The 15,768-nt window shown below is 37.2% G+C and overlaps 1 protein-coding gene across 1 annotated transcript in view; it reads right to left on the bottom strand.

Moving 5' to 3' along the window:
• The window catches only part of RGS12 (regulator of G protein signaling 12), a 91,154-nt gene that overhangs the window by 17,355 nt on the left and 58,031 nt on the right, over window positions 1–15,768 (bottom strand). The window contains exons 8-14 of the mRNA XM_075752592.1: window positions 12,067–12,246; window positions 10,699–10,852; window positions 9,386–9,462; window positions 7,478–7,678; window positions 5,314–5,387; window positions 2,383–2,509; window positions 1,328–1,424 (exon numbers count right to left, since the gene is read on the bottom strand). Coding sequence (XP_075608707.1) covers window positions 1,328–1,424; window positions 2,383–2,509; window positions 5,314–5,387; window positions 7,478–7,678; window positions 9,386–9,462; window positions 10,699–10,852; window positions 12,067–12,246 — 910 coding nt within the window. The remainder of the gene's footprint in view (window positions 1–1,327; window positions 1,425–2,382; window positions 2,510–5,313; window positions 5,388–7,477; window positions 7,679–9,385; window positions 9,463–10,698; window positions 10,853–12,066; window positions 12,247–15,768) is intronic.

The raw sequence follows: 15,768 nt of genomic DNA on the forward strand, positions 1-15,768 counted from the left end.
ATCTCCCTCTTCAAATTTTCCTAATCTGGCAATACTTTTAAAGTTTAAAGATGATGCAATTGAATTTAAGTTCTCCTGAATTTTCAGTTAATTTAGATCAAATAGCTTTTAAAATCTCATCCAATAATTCAGTTTTTAATTCTCACATTTAAGTAAGAAAAAAAAAAAATCAGCAGAAAAGACCGTTGAAAGGTCATGTTGAATCTTTTCCAACCTGTTTTGTGCATCAACTGTTTTCTAGACATTGCCATATCCTCCTTGTCTACTTCTAAGTAACTAAGTGGCTCCTTCAAATTACATCTGCCTACAACAAATACACTAATCGAAGACTGAGCTGCAAACACAGAATCATGGCTCTTTTTCATTGGTATATTGCCACAGAATGAGCCCACTGCTAGAATGATCCTCTATGATTTAGGCTTTTACAGCAGCTAGCAGCACATAGGATTACAGTTTTACTTGTAATACTTAAACTAATTATCTGTGAGAGTATTTAGATTTATACCTTTTTTCAAAATGACAATTGGTTCCATTTCCTATAAAAATGGCAAATGTGATTCTCCTCAATAAATACCTCCATCTTTAGTCTCCTAGTTCTTCCTCGAAGAGGATCTCTGCTCTAAGCCAATTTAATTTAACCACATGTAATTTCATTTTTAAAATTAAGTGTTCTATATGTATAAAAAGGTCTCCTAATGAAACTGAACCTTTCCTCTCAAGGCTGCTTACATTAATCTGTGTTAATTGTGCTAAAAGATTGTCAGCTGTTGAGCTGATCAACTTCTATTTTTCAAATTATTTTGTCCAGGGAAATCAAAAATTACATCCTTTTTAGTATTATGTCCAGAAATCATTGGTCAAAACTGGAGATGTAGGCTCTGCTACTTTCTCACATTAAAGGGGATTGTCATAGCAGTACATATAGCAGCTGCACAACCTACATCTGTTTTACTTCTACAGAAAGTTTCTTTAGAATTAATTGCCAAATTCACAGAAGTTATTTGGCATTTTATTCTCATTATTATTACTGGGCACTATGTCCCTAAATGTGTGTGTGGATGTACACCTGAGTCTGAGTAGAATGTTCAAGTATTACTCGTGCAAAATTTCTTTATCTACAGTAAAGTACTTGGTATCAACAAATGAATTTAATCTTCAATCTTTAGAGACTGCACTCCTTTTTAGTTAAAAAGAATATATGCTATATGTGATATATCCAAATCTATTCACATTTACCTCACCTTCGCATCAACAGAGGAAACTAACCAAAGCCAGGGTTTACAAAACTGACTTGACATCACAAATAAAAACTTTTATGTCAACTTACCTCTACCCTTTGTTGGCTCTTTTTCATCTAGAACAACACGCTGACCATCCAGATTAGATATAGGGACACCAAGATCAAGTGGTTCCTGCTCACCATTCTAAAGTCGGATCACAGTTTGTATATAACAGAGAAAAAGCTGTTTTCAGAACAAGTTTATGCAGTCTGACATTTTTTGAAAGAAAATGAGGAAAGCATTTTTAAGTTTCAGTGTAGTCTCAATATATCTTTCTTCTACCGTTCTAAAAATTTTTATTCCAGTTGTGTAAAACTACCTTGATTACAATGAGTGTAAAAGTCATTTATGTGAGGAGAATGGCATTTGGGGAAAAGAAGGTACAAGAAGAAAAATATCACTCAATTTGCAAGCATGCACAAATACTCTAGGACCATTAGTGTGTATGCTCGGCAAATCATATTTTTCAGAGGAAGTTTGAAGTTATTTTATATTCTAAATTTGATGTACTCTGGTTAATTTTGTAATTTTATTCAGTGAGGTTATCTTTATACTAACATTTTTTCAGTTATTTTAAAAACATGGACTGGTTCAGCCAAGACAGTATACATTCTAGAAACACCACAAAAGTAACTTTCCATTTCTTGATATTCCATCAAAACAGACTAGAGAAAATGCTAGCCAAGTGTTTAGTAGTAGAGAAGCTGAATCAGTCTGCTTCCACAGAAATTTTCTGCGAGGGGATTTGAGGCCACATTCATGATTCCCAGGATAATGGAACTATAGCTTTAACTAATCTCAGTCAACTTTTTCTGGATAATAATGGGAAAAGTTGAGCTCTGGAAGAAGCTAGTTCAGGCTCTGTTATTTAGGATGTTGGGTTTATTCTGAAGGAGACTATAAAACAGATGCAGACTAAAGCTTTGAGGTAGTTACTATTAAGCATAATGGTTATGACTACTATGCATTTTCATCTCAACACGTAGTTATAAATACAGATTTTAATGCCTAATTATAAGGATAGGAATAATTTCAGGCACTATCGTATGATCTTCTCCAGACAAAAAATATTGCAGCTTGAATTACATCAAAAGATACTTACTAGTCTTGCCACAAGTTCATTAAGATTTAAACCATACTTTGCAACCACAGGCCTTAAGACCTCTGTTACTGGTTTGGTGGGTTTAGCCTTCAAACCAACTGATCGATTGATTGGAACAAGATCCAGCCTGAAATATATCAATTGTAACATTAAGTACAAAATATTCCAATAAACAAAATGCACAAAATATAGAAAATCCAATCTACAGCAAAGTTATACTAGTTTACAGCTAGTGACCCTGAAACTTCACTCGCACGAACCTATCCTAACGTGAAGGTATAAACCACTTTTAATACAAATAAAACTTCCACTGTTTCACTCGTCAGGGCTGAGTGAAGGCATGAGCCAACCTAATTCCATGATGATCCTCAGACCAAGAAGATACATTCCATAACACTTTCATCTTCACAGCGAGATTGTTCTGACCATTCTGGGCAAGGAGTGCTTCCAAGGTGACTCCATGCCTGTACTACAGCCTTGGATGCAACAAAAGTATTTCTTCTCACTTCCACAAGAGAGACTCATAATGTCCTTTTCAATTACTTGAGATGGGCTTGGACAGGCATTTTTATTTTTAAGCCTAGGAACAAATACAGTGGAATTCCAGGCAATGCTGACTTCTGGCTAGATGCCACCACATCACAAATAATTGCTGTAAGAGAAACTTACATGCAAAATCTGCAAAAGCAATTCAGTTGGAATGTAAAGGATAAAGACAGCTGTCTTCAGAGTATATTATGCAATTTTATGTAATTTCGACAAAACAGCAAAAAAAATAATGAAATAAGAATTTTTTTAAAATCCAAACAACTATTCCATTTATGCCTACTTCTCTGCACAGAACTGTGCCTAGTTTGGGTTGGTTTTTTTTTCAAATGCTCTTCATCTGTGCCCTGATTCCTCCATAACAGCCACATTTGAGTATAATGGCACTATAATACGAAAACAAGGGTAGGCTTATTACTAACAAAACTATCAGAAGAAACGTACATCATCAGAAGAAACAAAAATTATTAGTGATTTTGTCAGTCAGGATTAAATGTAAACCTCATCTTTTCTCTCACACAAATTACTTAAATACAAGATGTTTAGTCTTATTGACTTTTCCCTTCCACAAGTAACTTGAATAACTGGAACTTCGTCTTTCATATTTTCTTAGAATACAACAGCTACTAAATAGAAATGATCAATTTTAACCATTAACTGATTGTTGACACAGAAGTGGCAGACATGCAGGTATCCATGTAGTATTTCTCTTATATCTGAAAATATTCCAAGTATTTGAGTATTTTAGCTTACGCAGTGTCTACCCACAGAAGGAATTACTGTAGAACATTTCTACATTTTAATTAACACACAAGTAACATATGGTACTGCCTACTTATAATTCCTTTGTAATTTGGAAACTCAAACAACTCACACCTAATAAAAGACTGCTCAATCTCAATTTCAAAACTGAATATGCTATACCATATTCATTAATCTGACGTACCCTTAAATAGAAACTAGCCCTACTTCCTAAAGATAAGTAATATGAAGCCAAAATGAAGAATGCCTGACAAAATAAACTTTATTCAATTCAAAAGCGCAACTCAATACAGTAACAGAAACATTCTACTTCATTACTTTTTCCTGAAATAATTATTTCAGGGGTTTTCATAGCAGTAGTTTGGATTTTTAGAATTTAGGAACATTAGAACATTTTCTGGCATTTTGGAAAACAAATCAAAACATCTGATTTGGAAAAAAATGTATAGTATAAAATAATATTATGTAATGCTAAATATATAACATACTGAATTATATTACACCCATATTAATAATACTATTATAACATTGACTTGTTTAAGATTCAGGGTTATAAATCTATGCTCAGATGAATCTATATTTATACAATTAGTCTTACTGTAATCTGCCAGTTAGGCAGATAATTACAGATGTAACTGAATGGGAACATGTAATCAATAAATGTATCCATTTAATCTTTAATCCTAAATGCAACAATAAAAAAAAAAAAAGCCTTTGACTAGGAGACTGGCAGTTCAATTTCCATTTCATTCTTGTGCTGCTTCAACCTACTAAACATATCTCTTCCTGATGTGGAAGGTCCCTCTGGCCTTGCAGATCTGTCCTAGATGCTTGTTCGCAACTGCTTCAGCTCAAGCAGTTAGACATTGTAATAATATTTAAATGTCCCTAAACTGGAACATTGGCATCAAAATCCCACTTGTATCCAAGACAGCAATCCAGAAAGCTTCCTCTGGCAGCATTTAAAACTCACCAGGTGCTGCTCTACTCAGTTTGAAATGTTCCTGTAGGCCTCCCACTGATTCTTACCCTGGTTGTCCTCATCTGAATTACATTTTAGAGGTACCCCAATCTCACTATTACCAATCTCACTAGAGAGAGCACTTAGCAGCTGGCTCTAAATCCAGGGATTATCAGTGCCTAAACACGGGCAGGATATCTAATTTAGGCACTTGTGTAACTCAGAGAATCCCCATGCTAAACGTGTATCTCTTACCTAAGTGTTATTGCAATCTGAAGGTGGACTTTTACTTTAATAGAAACTCAAATTGTGAGTGAACTGCAAGAGGTGGAAGTTAATCATTTTCAGTTACAAATATTAGGTCACCTTCCTTCTTCACATGAGACTCTGCTTGATACTAAGACCTATTTCTTCTAATGTGCTTGTACAATGAATATAGTATATTTCAATCCCCTAATGCTGGATGATCTAAGATGGGAATATCTAAAATGTTGCATTGCATGGCTAACTGGATTTTTTACTGGATTCAGGCAAATTCTTTTCTGTATTAACTACTGTTTTACTGCACAGGTAACTGACAATACACTTTAGTGCACTTACAAAAAGTAAAATGGAAAATGGGGTGGGAAATGCCAGAAAAAGATAGTATTTTTGACTCTTACCGAAATAAAGTGCGTTTTTCTAGACGTAGGTCCCGAGACTCCAGGATGCTACTGTCTTGGTGCAATACAAGTGGCTACAGAGCACGTCAGGAACAAAAGAAGAGAGCGCAAATTAATTTTAAAATATGTAAAAAAGAACAGCTAAGTGCTTAAAAAATTTTTTCACATAACTCAAAAAATTATTAATATCGGTTGTATGCATTCTAGTGGATATTCAATATGCAACATGATTAAGTGTATTTTATTTTGGCTAGTTGTGAGACAATGATCAAACTTCAGCTTCCACTGGAGTCAGCAAGTGTATGGGGTTTGCATGGCAAGGTTTTGGTAGCAGGAGGGGTACAGGGGTGGCTTCTGTGACAAGCTGCCAGAAGCTTCCCCCATGTCCAATGGAGCCAATGCCAGCCAGCTCCAAGACGGACCTGCTGCTGACCAAGGCTGAGTCCATCAGCCATGGTGGTAGCACCTCTGGGATAACATAGTTAAGAAGGGGGAAAAAACATCAGGAGCAACTGCAGCTGCAGAGAGGAGTGAGAATCATGAGAGGAACAACTCTGCAGACACCAAGGTCAGTGCAGAAGGAGGGGGAGGAGGTGCTCCAGGCACCGGAGCAGAGATCCCCCTGCAGCCTGTGGTGAAGACCATGGTGAAGCAGGCTGTCCCCCTGCAGCCCATGGAGGAAGGATGAGGGGGTGTAGAGATTCCACCTACAGCCTGTGGAGGACCCCACGCCGGAGCAGGTGGATGCTCTGAAGGAGGCTGTGACCCCATGGGAAGCCCACGCTGGAGCAAGCTCCTGGCAGGACATGTGGAAAGAGGAGCCCACGCCAGAGCAGGTTTGCTGGCAGGACTTGTGGCCCCATTGGGGACCCACGCTGGAGCAGTCTGGTCCTGAAGGTCTGCACCCTGTGGAAGGGACCCACGCTGGAGCAATTCATGAAGAACTGCAGCCTGTGGGAAGGACTCACGCTGGAGAAGTTGGTGGAGGACTGTCTCCCGTGGGAGGGACCCCACGCTGGAGCAGGGGAGGAGTGTGAGGAGTCCTCCCCCTGAGGAGGAAGGAGAGGCAGAGACGACGTGATGAACTGACACACAACCCCCATTTCCCGTCCCCCCTGTGCCACTGGAGGGAGGAGGGAGAGAAATTGGGACTGAAGTTGAGCCTGGGAAGAAGGGAGGGGTGGAGGGAGATGTTTTTAAGGTTTGGTTTTATTTCTCATTGTTCTACTCTGTTTTGCTTGGTAATAAATTAAAATAATTTTCCCAAGTTGAGTCTGTTTTGCCCCTGACAGTAACTGGTGAGTGATCTCTCCCTGTCCTTACCCAGGAGCCTTTCATTATATTTTCTCTCCCCTGTCCAGCTGAGGAGGGCAGTGATAGAGCAGCTTTGGGGGGCACCTGGCCTCCAGCCTGGGTCAAATCACCACAGCAAATACCCAGGAACTCAGTGTTTTAAAACAAGCCTAGGTCCTTCAACTTAAATAATTACATAGAATGATGCATTAGAAAACATGGCAAGTTAACAGTCATTAAAAGATTTAAAAGAACGGGCACATAGTTATGCACATTCGTTGATTTTTGTCATTGTAATCATCTAGATTGATCAAAAGCACAAATTTAAGACAATAAATGTTTCACATCCAGAGCTTCTCTTTGAATGGGAGATAATTCTGTTGGAATAATAGCCATCACAGCACACCAATGTCGACTGCTCTATTGGAAATTTTCCTCAATATTAAAACATGTACCTTCATTCTACCATGAATTTATCTCATTTCACCTTTCAACAACTGAATGTCATTATGTTTCTTTGCTTTAATGAAATACCATCTACTACAACACACTTCTTTGTGGATATTTTCAATTAAGTACAAGCTAACCATTCCCCTGAACAAACTACATGGACTAGATACCTAAATTAACTTCTTATTATATGGAAATCCTTGTCATAAGCTCTCTTCTACTTTCTGTAATGTAGATACCACAACTACAGTACCCCACCAGTTCTAGTTTCACCAAAAATCTCCTTCAATTAACTAGCATCACCAATATAAAGCTATAAGTAAAACCAGGACATATATATTACTATTGAGAGAACAGAAAATTCCTTATTAGCAAGATGAGTATGAAAACACTTTAAAAAAACCCCAGGAATATGCAATACCTTATCACCCCCGACTAAAAAAAGGTCCACTGCAGCTATGTTAATGCCATGTTTCTCGCAGAGCCCAGATAGCACCTCTTTGATAGAGAATCCGGATTTAACAGCCATTTTGCTGGATGAACCATCCGGAAGATTTATACAGCAGTATTTGGGGGATTTCTCTTTATCTGGTACAAATGCAGGTAACCTTGAGGCTTCAGACTTGACAGGAGAAAGAAAGAAAGGTCAGCGCCCAATGGGAAACTTAGGAATATGCATAAACTTTTAGAGTCTGTACAAATCAAACCAAGCATACTTTCTACTATGTTTACAGTTTAGAAATCCTTCCAAATATCACAAATATCAGATAAATTTAAATTCTGAAAAACACCATTTATATAAAGATAACAGCACTGCACAAATCTAAATGTATTTCAAGAACAGACGAAGCTTTAGACACCAAGTGTGCAAAACAGGTTACAAGATTCTCAAACGATAGAACAAGACTCCTAATCAAAAAGTGTAAGAAGTAAATAAAATCATGTTTAGCTTCCAAATAGTTAAGTGTCTATACTCAATAATGACCTGCTGATGTAAAAATTACCATTGGCACATTATGAATCAACATTTAAGTGATGAGGAATATCTTTCAACATCAGGTTCCTCAAACAAAATTTCTTCTTCTTTTAACATAATCTGAACGCTACACATACAACTACGCCACAGAGAAATTAAATTTTTAAAATAATTCACTTGATGGCCATGCTTTTTTTTGTATTAAAGAGAACAAAAAGTACAATGTTATAGCGTAAGGCTAAAGGGCACAGTATTAACCTTCATTCTACAGTAACAGTAGAACGGTAACACTACTATGAAAATTCAAAAGTATATTTCAAAATTTTACAAAAAGCTCACTTATAACTTAAAAGGACACTACAAAAATACTGTTTTCCGCAGTCTTTTAGGGTACTCATCGTGCTTTTTCTCTTCTCTAACTTGCTGCTTCTCATCCAAATCACTGTAACTTTCTGACTTAATCAGTTAAGAATTTCTGCAACAGAAATAAAAAGGACTGCCATGCTTGCTTCCGTGATCAATATTTGTAGCACAGGCAAAATTACACAGTTGCTAGAATCTAGTCTACTAGAGGGGTATGAAGACTACAAAAAAAACTTTTAAAAATTTCCTTTTTCATATTGTTCCTCCATATAAATGCAGTTTAAATAAATTTAAAGTATTACATTTATGTTATATTATTAATGCTGTTTTAATTTTGCATTTCATTAGTATTACACTGCGAAGGTAGAACCTGATGGTTAGAAATCACAGCATCTTCAGTCATTATTTTCCTACATACTGTGACAAAATCAGTGCTCGCAATGAAATTCCCTCCCTCTCTTTTCTCAGATTTTAGGAGTAGAGTTAAGTAATAATGGCATGAAGAAAAACTCGTAACTTCAAAAGAAATTGAGAGGAAGGAAGCACAACAGACACTGGTACCACAACAATCAGCCTAACACAACTTGCATACAGGTCAAGCAGATGGAAAGCTTTAATATGTGGTTGTTCAGAACAGAATCTCAAAGCTCTGGCAGGTGGAAAAAGCTGTTTATAAAGAGTTGCAGTAGCTCTCTTTGAAAGGCAAACTTTTATTCTGGAAGTTTATTGGTGCCTGAAGTGAAGACAGCCAAGATGCAAAGGATATCTTCCTGTTACACAGACAAAATAAGCTGCAATATATGAACACAACCTCTGTTACATTTCTAGTATCCTAAAATTGCTTAATACTACACCTTACCCTCTAACTGTATCACTTAAAGACCCTTTCTCAAAGTAACACTTCAAACAAATGACTTCACACTACTTAGAAGATAAGTAATTCACTGTTTTCACTGCTTCCCCACTTCATTATTAAGAACTGGCCATTACCAAGTCAAGACTAGCAGTTGATGACATGGAGCCTTGTGATTCCCGTCTATATGATAATCCATTGGACTGAATAGAATCTGTTTGTGGAAAGAATCAGCAATCAGTAAAAAAGGCTTATTTTTAGTATAATACAGAAAGTTATTTCAAATATTAGCTCCTGTGGTCAGAAAACTAATTTTATAGATTAAAGGAAAAAACATCAAATCTTCGTAATGTACATTGAAGCACGGAAAACTGAAACAATATTTGGTCAAGTATTTCTTAGTTATGTAACCCTTGAATAACCCCACTTGCTTTTATATTTAAAAAAACAAACCTAAAACAATTCTTGTTTTTATATTAAAATGCTTTTAAAAAATAAAAAATTATTCTACCTCTTCAGATATATTCAAGGGAGATAAATATTTTTAAAAGTGCAAGTATGGTGTTAGAAAACTAAAATCTAAGACAATCACTAGTCACTTTCAGAAGTCTAAGTCTATAATCTTAGCAAATGCCTCTGATGTCTTTTCACATATAAGTATAATGAGAACACTTAAACTATCCATATGATCAGACATCTTGTGGGTCTGGGCCTTTACTAGAAAATAGAGAAGAAGAAACCACAGTAACAATACGATCCGAATTTGGTAATTCGGTGGAATTTCTCTGTTATTTTTAACCCAATGAAACGAGTTCATACAAAACTCTTCCTCTAGAGGCCATGTACATGTGCTTTCATAGGGGAACTCTTCCTTAAACTCTCAAAACCAGTTAAATAACAAAACAGCACACTACAAGGGTTTTCACAATTCTGAATCTTCTTTTTTCATTTTAGTCAGGAAAGGTGGACACAGGTAGTGAGTATGTTCAAAAGTGAACATACCTCTGTGGTACTAATAAAGGAAAGGAAGGTAGGATAATGCAGATGAAGGAATTTGTACACAGCTGTAACTACAGCACTATTTGCCTGTACAGCTCCAGAACTTTTCTGTAAGTGTTGAAATTATCTTACTATAAAAATAGTAGCGCTCCCCTTGAAAAAGCAATTGCCAGCACACAGAAATGCAGAGTCTACTGGAAAGCAGAAAAAAAAAGTCTCTTGGAAGTCAATAAAAACAAATTTAAATATTTTCATACTTTCATCTATTGATTTGTACATCTGCTTCCAAAAACCTCCCAGTGACACTAACCACACTACAGCCTTCTGACTTCACAGTTTCTTTTCCTTCTGTCACACCCAAGGATGCACTTAGACACAAACTAAATGCGATGAGGTTAGTCACATCTATTGCTGAAATAACTTTGTTGCAAAGTGGAATGTGAATACTCACCATTTGGATAATCGCCATTTTCTTTTCTCTTCTGTGATTTTCCCAAACTCTTACTTCTTGACCATGAGAAAAATGTTCCCCTTTTTTTCTTCTCAGTGTCCTCCTCTCCTGACTCTTCATTTAAAGATCTTCCTGACTTGGATTTACCACTTAACTATCACCAAAACACAATTAAATAATTGGTTGGATGACAGTTGTATGTATATTATCTAAAATAAACCTTCCTACACTTCATCCCAAAGCGAGAGTATGATGGTCAGGTTAGCTTTGCTTTACCCCACTCACAAGTGTGTATGCCAGCATCCCTCCCAGTAGCAATCAAAAAAACCCCCAACCTAGTGGAATCAAGAAATAGATAGATGGAAATAAGCTGCTTGGTAAGGAGCAGAAAACTGTAGCTGAAAACAAGCCACAGAGAGCTCCTGCAAACATGAAAGAACTCTCCACAGCTCACTCGCAATGCCTAAGCTAATGTGGAAAGGCCATCTGCCTCACTTTTAAAACATAGAATTTCATTTTCATATTTCAGGTATTTTTCCCAGGCTAGGCTTGACCACAAACTGCATTTAAAGACAATGACAAAGCATTGTTTACCATTTACAAGTATAATGGAAGTATTTATTAGTGCTGAAGAATACAAACATCAGGAATGTTTGATATTAAACTAAACTTGCTTTTAACAAGCTATTATTCTTCTTAGATTATTAGAGTATTCCTTAAAATGCTACTTCTAAAAAGGTTCCTAGTCATAAAAATACATAATAGCAGATGGGCTGTGTAGTGATTGACATGAAAAATGCAAAGTCATGATTTACCCATACAATTATGTAACACTATGTTGGTATTATCTACATGAAGAAAAAATGAACTCCAAATAACATTAGGAGATCAGTAAGACTAGTGGTCTAATTTTTAAGAAACTGTACCTGTTTTACACAGAATTATCTTAGTTCAGTAGGGGCTAAGAAATTAAAAAAACTATCCTCTGCCAAGATGAATTAGATTAGGTTAAGCCTTCTCCAATAACTTCTCATAAAAAGTCTGCTCTCAGCAAAGGTAAAAATATCACACCTTAATTCCAATATTCAATCAAAATAAGCTTCTGAACTGATGCATTAATCTTTTTTTATCTGTACATATGTATTTAAATAATAACAAAGATTTAAAATTATATTCGGGAAGTCAATAGCTAGAAAACTGATTCAAAGGTATGGATTAAAAAAAAAAAGTCTTTTCATGAGTACATAAAGATTTTGTAATTGTATTTGCCAGCACCACTTTGTTTTTTATATATTATCTTTGATCTAAAGAACTTGAAAAACATTATTTAATAAGATAGTTTTCAGATAACAACAATACAAAGGTAACCTTTTTCGGTGTTGAGATATTAGACTTCTCTGAACTGATACTGTGTTTAGAAGTGGGGCTGCTGGGAACACGCTGAGGATCAGGAAGAGGACGACCTTCTACTTCAGCTAAGATGCATTCTTGGTAAAGGGGGGATTTGAGAAAGCGAGTATAGCTATCAAACTTCATCAAGTTAAATATCTGAAATTAAAATGCAATGAATAATGGTTACAATAAGCTTAAATAACACATCAAGAAAATTGAAGCTATTTTGCAACAGCCAACTCCCACAAAATTTAGGACATTTACCTGTAAACAGCAGTAGGCATGACTTTGTCTAGACCTGGTTAAAACCACTGCACCAATTTAAAGTGAAACATAAGTTGATCTATTCCCTTAGCACAGGTTGAGGAAAAATGCTATGATGTGTGCAAAGTGCATGAGAAGCCCAGATGATGTGAAGTCTTGACAACACCATCCTCATAGCCATCTTTTACTTCATTTATGCTTTTGTACATTCTATGTGAAGTGTGTAGCAAGCAAGCTATTTTAAATATTTTTTAAAGATTATTACATCAGTACTACATGTGGTGTGTTTTACGGTAGCTGTGAACAAGAAAAAAGTTTATGGTCTAAAACTCAGGAATATGATATAAACACACTATGCAATAGTACACAATGATACAAGATACACAAGGTTAATTACTGACACAGGGAGGAACTTTACAGTATTATGTAATGTTCATGTGCCCAATCATAAGCAAAAAAAGAAAAAAATCAGTATCTTTGGAAGAGTCAATGATCAAGGTGCTGTAAAATCAAGACCTTGAAAAAGAACAGTATACACAGAAGGCTGCTCTGGGCAAGACCAAGATTTATCTTTAACTACACCAGAAGGAAGCAGCTCTATGCCAGGCCTGGAGCAAATGTCTGAGGCTAATTTAGCTGAAGCTAAATTTACAAAAGTAAAGGAAGGTAAGTTCTTTCTTAAATGCTAAACAACCTTTGAATTTCTTGTTCCATTTTTGCAAACCTGTAGTTTTACCTTTGCATCCTCTCCAGTGATTCACTTGATCTGAAAGAGCAGTACAAGTGCTGCCTTCTTTGGACATGACAAACCCCCTACAAGCGAAGAACAGTATGTGCCATCCAACTGGTTATGGCATTCCCAAGAGTCTACAAGGAAGCCTATCACTAAGCCACAGTGGTCCAGTAGCAGATGGAAATAATTTTTCAGAACGTGCAGAGACACCCTTCTCAACAAGCATTAGCCCAAAGCTTTTCTGGCAAATAGCAAGATGCTGCAGTGTCACAGAAACCTAATTCAAACTGAATGCTGACTTCTACATTCTTGCCTTCCCCCCATATATTCCCATTCCCTCTTAGGTGCTGTCATGTTAGTTTGGCCTTCTAACAAACCATTTTCCATATGGTAAACTATGGAAAAAAATACTTTTGTAGGGTTAGTTTTGCCATCTTAACATGCTGAAACAGCTCAGTGCAAAGACTAAAGTGCCCTCAGTGAAACCCTGCTCATAAGGGGGAATCTCTCTCTCACGCTATGAAAAATACAATCTTTCTCTGACCACGGGTACGTACACCGGCAAAATTCAAAAAGGCAACTAGTTTCAGAGCACATGTAGTCTTCAGGCCAAGGCTCAACAAATTATTTAGTGTACACAACGCACATAGTTTTGTTGAACTCAAAGAATAACACTGTGGTGTATTGCCAAAACAGTGTAAGATAGAGGAGCAATTACAAGAAATCAAAATGCCTCAACCTCAAGGACTCCCAGGTACACTGCTGATACAAGGTTATCGGGCAAATGTGGTAAGTGCAGCCTGCAAACACCAACACAGATGCAAAAACCAAGCTAACTGAAAAATACAAAATACTTCACCTGTCCTTGAGGTTTTTAAGAAAATGAAACTCAAAAAGGTTACACTCCTCAACAAATCACAGTATTTTAAGCTAAATGCAATTTGTGCTCCAAAATATAAGACATGATTCTACAGCACAGCTATCAAACATTAATGCCTTAAATGTAATACAGATACATGATGAAAACCAAAGCTTTTCAGAGTTGCTTCCTGTCACAGAATCTAGCACCAAAAGCAGATAAAATTGTTATTCCATGCAAGGTAGGAAGAATAAGGGAAAATATTACAAACTAAGAGACACAAGGAGAGTTACTGCAGATTAAATATACTTAATACAGCAAATACATTCCAATCTTTTAACTTTGCTGGACAGAGTGATGACAGCTTAACTAATTTACCTTGAGCTGACCATCATCTGCCCTACTATGTTGCTAGCCCACACTACATCCCAAATTTCCTATATTTAGCATTATTATCATATTAATTTACATGTCAATGACTTACGCTTATTTGGAAAAATCTACCAGATGCTATTTCTCATTCTTACAAAGGAGGAAAAGAAATATAGCTTATAAAAGCATAATTTGAACTTCACATGTAAACCAGGGTAGAAAAAACCCCCTTACATCCATTTTTACAACTCTACAGGAAGTAAATGATATTTTATTCTTATTTTAGGATCTTCAAGTGACCTACACTGACTTGCATCCAGAAACACTCGAAACAATGAAATCCTAACTAGGTATTTTGGCTGCATCCACACTGTCATATTACAACACCTCTAACAACAGGCTCAAGGGCAAATTTTTCGGGCTATGGACAGAAAGCAACTTCCAGCAGCATTCCCAACAGGCAGCGCTTCAGAGCCAACGGCCTCGGCAGTGCCTTCTAAGCCACTTCTGCAACTCCACTGCAGCCTTACAGCAACACTCCCTATTCCCCAGCATCAGATAACACTTATCCAACCACCACTTATCCACCACTGATCAGCACCCTTGCACTCTACGCTCAGTGCTGAAATCTAAAAAAAATCTCATGAAAGACCCCAAACGCAGAGCCTTTGCATTATTAAGATGGTGTCACCATCATGAGCTGAACTTTGAAAGTCTGTAGGTGTGTTGTAATAACTACACATACCTACGGTTCTGTGTTCCTAAGGTCATGCCACCCATCAGGACCACAAACTGACCTATTGCAGAACCACCACTTAGTGAAATCAAGATATTAAGGGCCATCAAGGCAGTTGATTACCCAGCACCAACCTCAGCCAGGCAACACATCATTAATACCTCACATAGCACACCTTGCTCCAAGGCTGTTTACTTTGGCAGAAGTAACTCTCATCCTGCTTCACCTCATTTTTCAGTGGGAAGAACGGGCCTGGCTGAGGGATCTGACAGGAGCACTACAGAGGGATTGATAATTTGACAGGCCACATGGCTGGGATTAGACCCACAGCAGCACTTCAGCATTTTCTCCCACCTTACGAGCCCTCCAACCTAAGGACACAGCATTTTCAAAGAAGGAAGAAAGCCTGCATCAGCCCAGCCACCAGACTCATAAGAACACCATCTGCTCCACCAAACAACTGGGACAGGATGAAGAGGACTTCAGGCATGGGCTCCACAAAGCCAAGATGAGTAATGCATGAAAAAAACCTCAGGGAAGACGACGGCTGGTAATCCCCACAGAAACCTCAGGTGCACGGAGGGCCAGCTGTAACGCTAGAAGCTACCAGACGAGCAGTTAGACCTACCTTTCTATCTCCACTTCGCAGATGGAGGAGGATCCTATACCCAGCTGCTCTTCTGCTCCAAAAGCATGCAATCTGAGGTCGCACTA

The sequence above is a fragment of the Balearica regulorum genome, chromosome 4 (assembly GCF_011004875.1).
Source record: "Balearica regulorum gibbericeps isolate bBalReg1 chromosome 4, bBalReg1.pri, whole genome shotgun sequence".
In the NCBI taxonomy this organism is placed as follows: Eukaryota; Metazoa; Chordata; class Aves; order Gruiformes; family Gruidae; genus Balearica; species Balearica regulorum.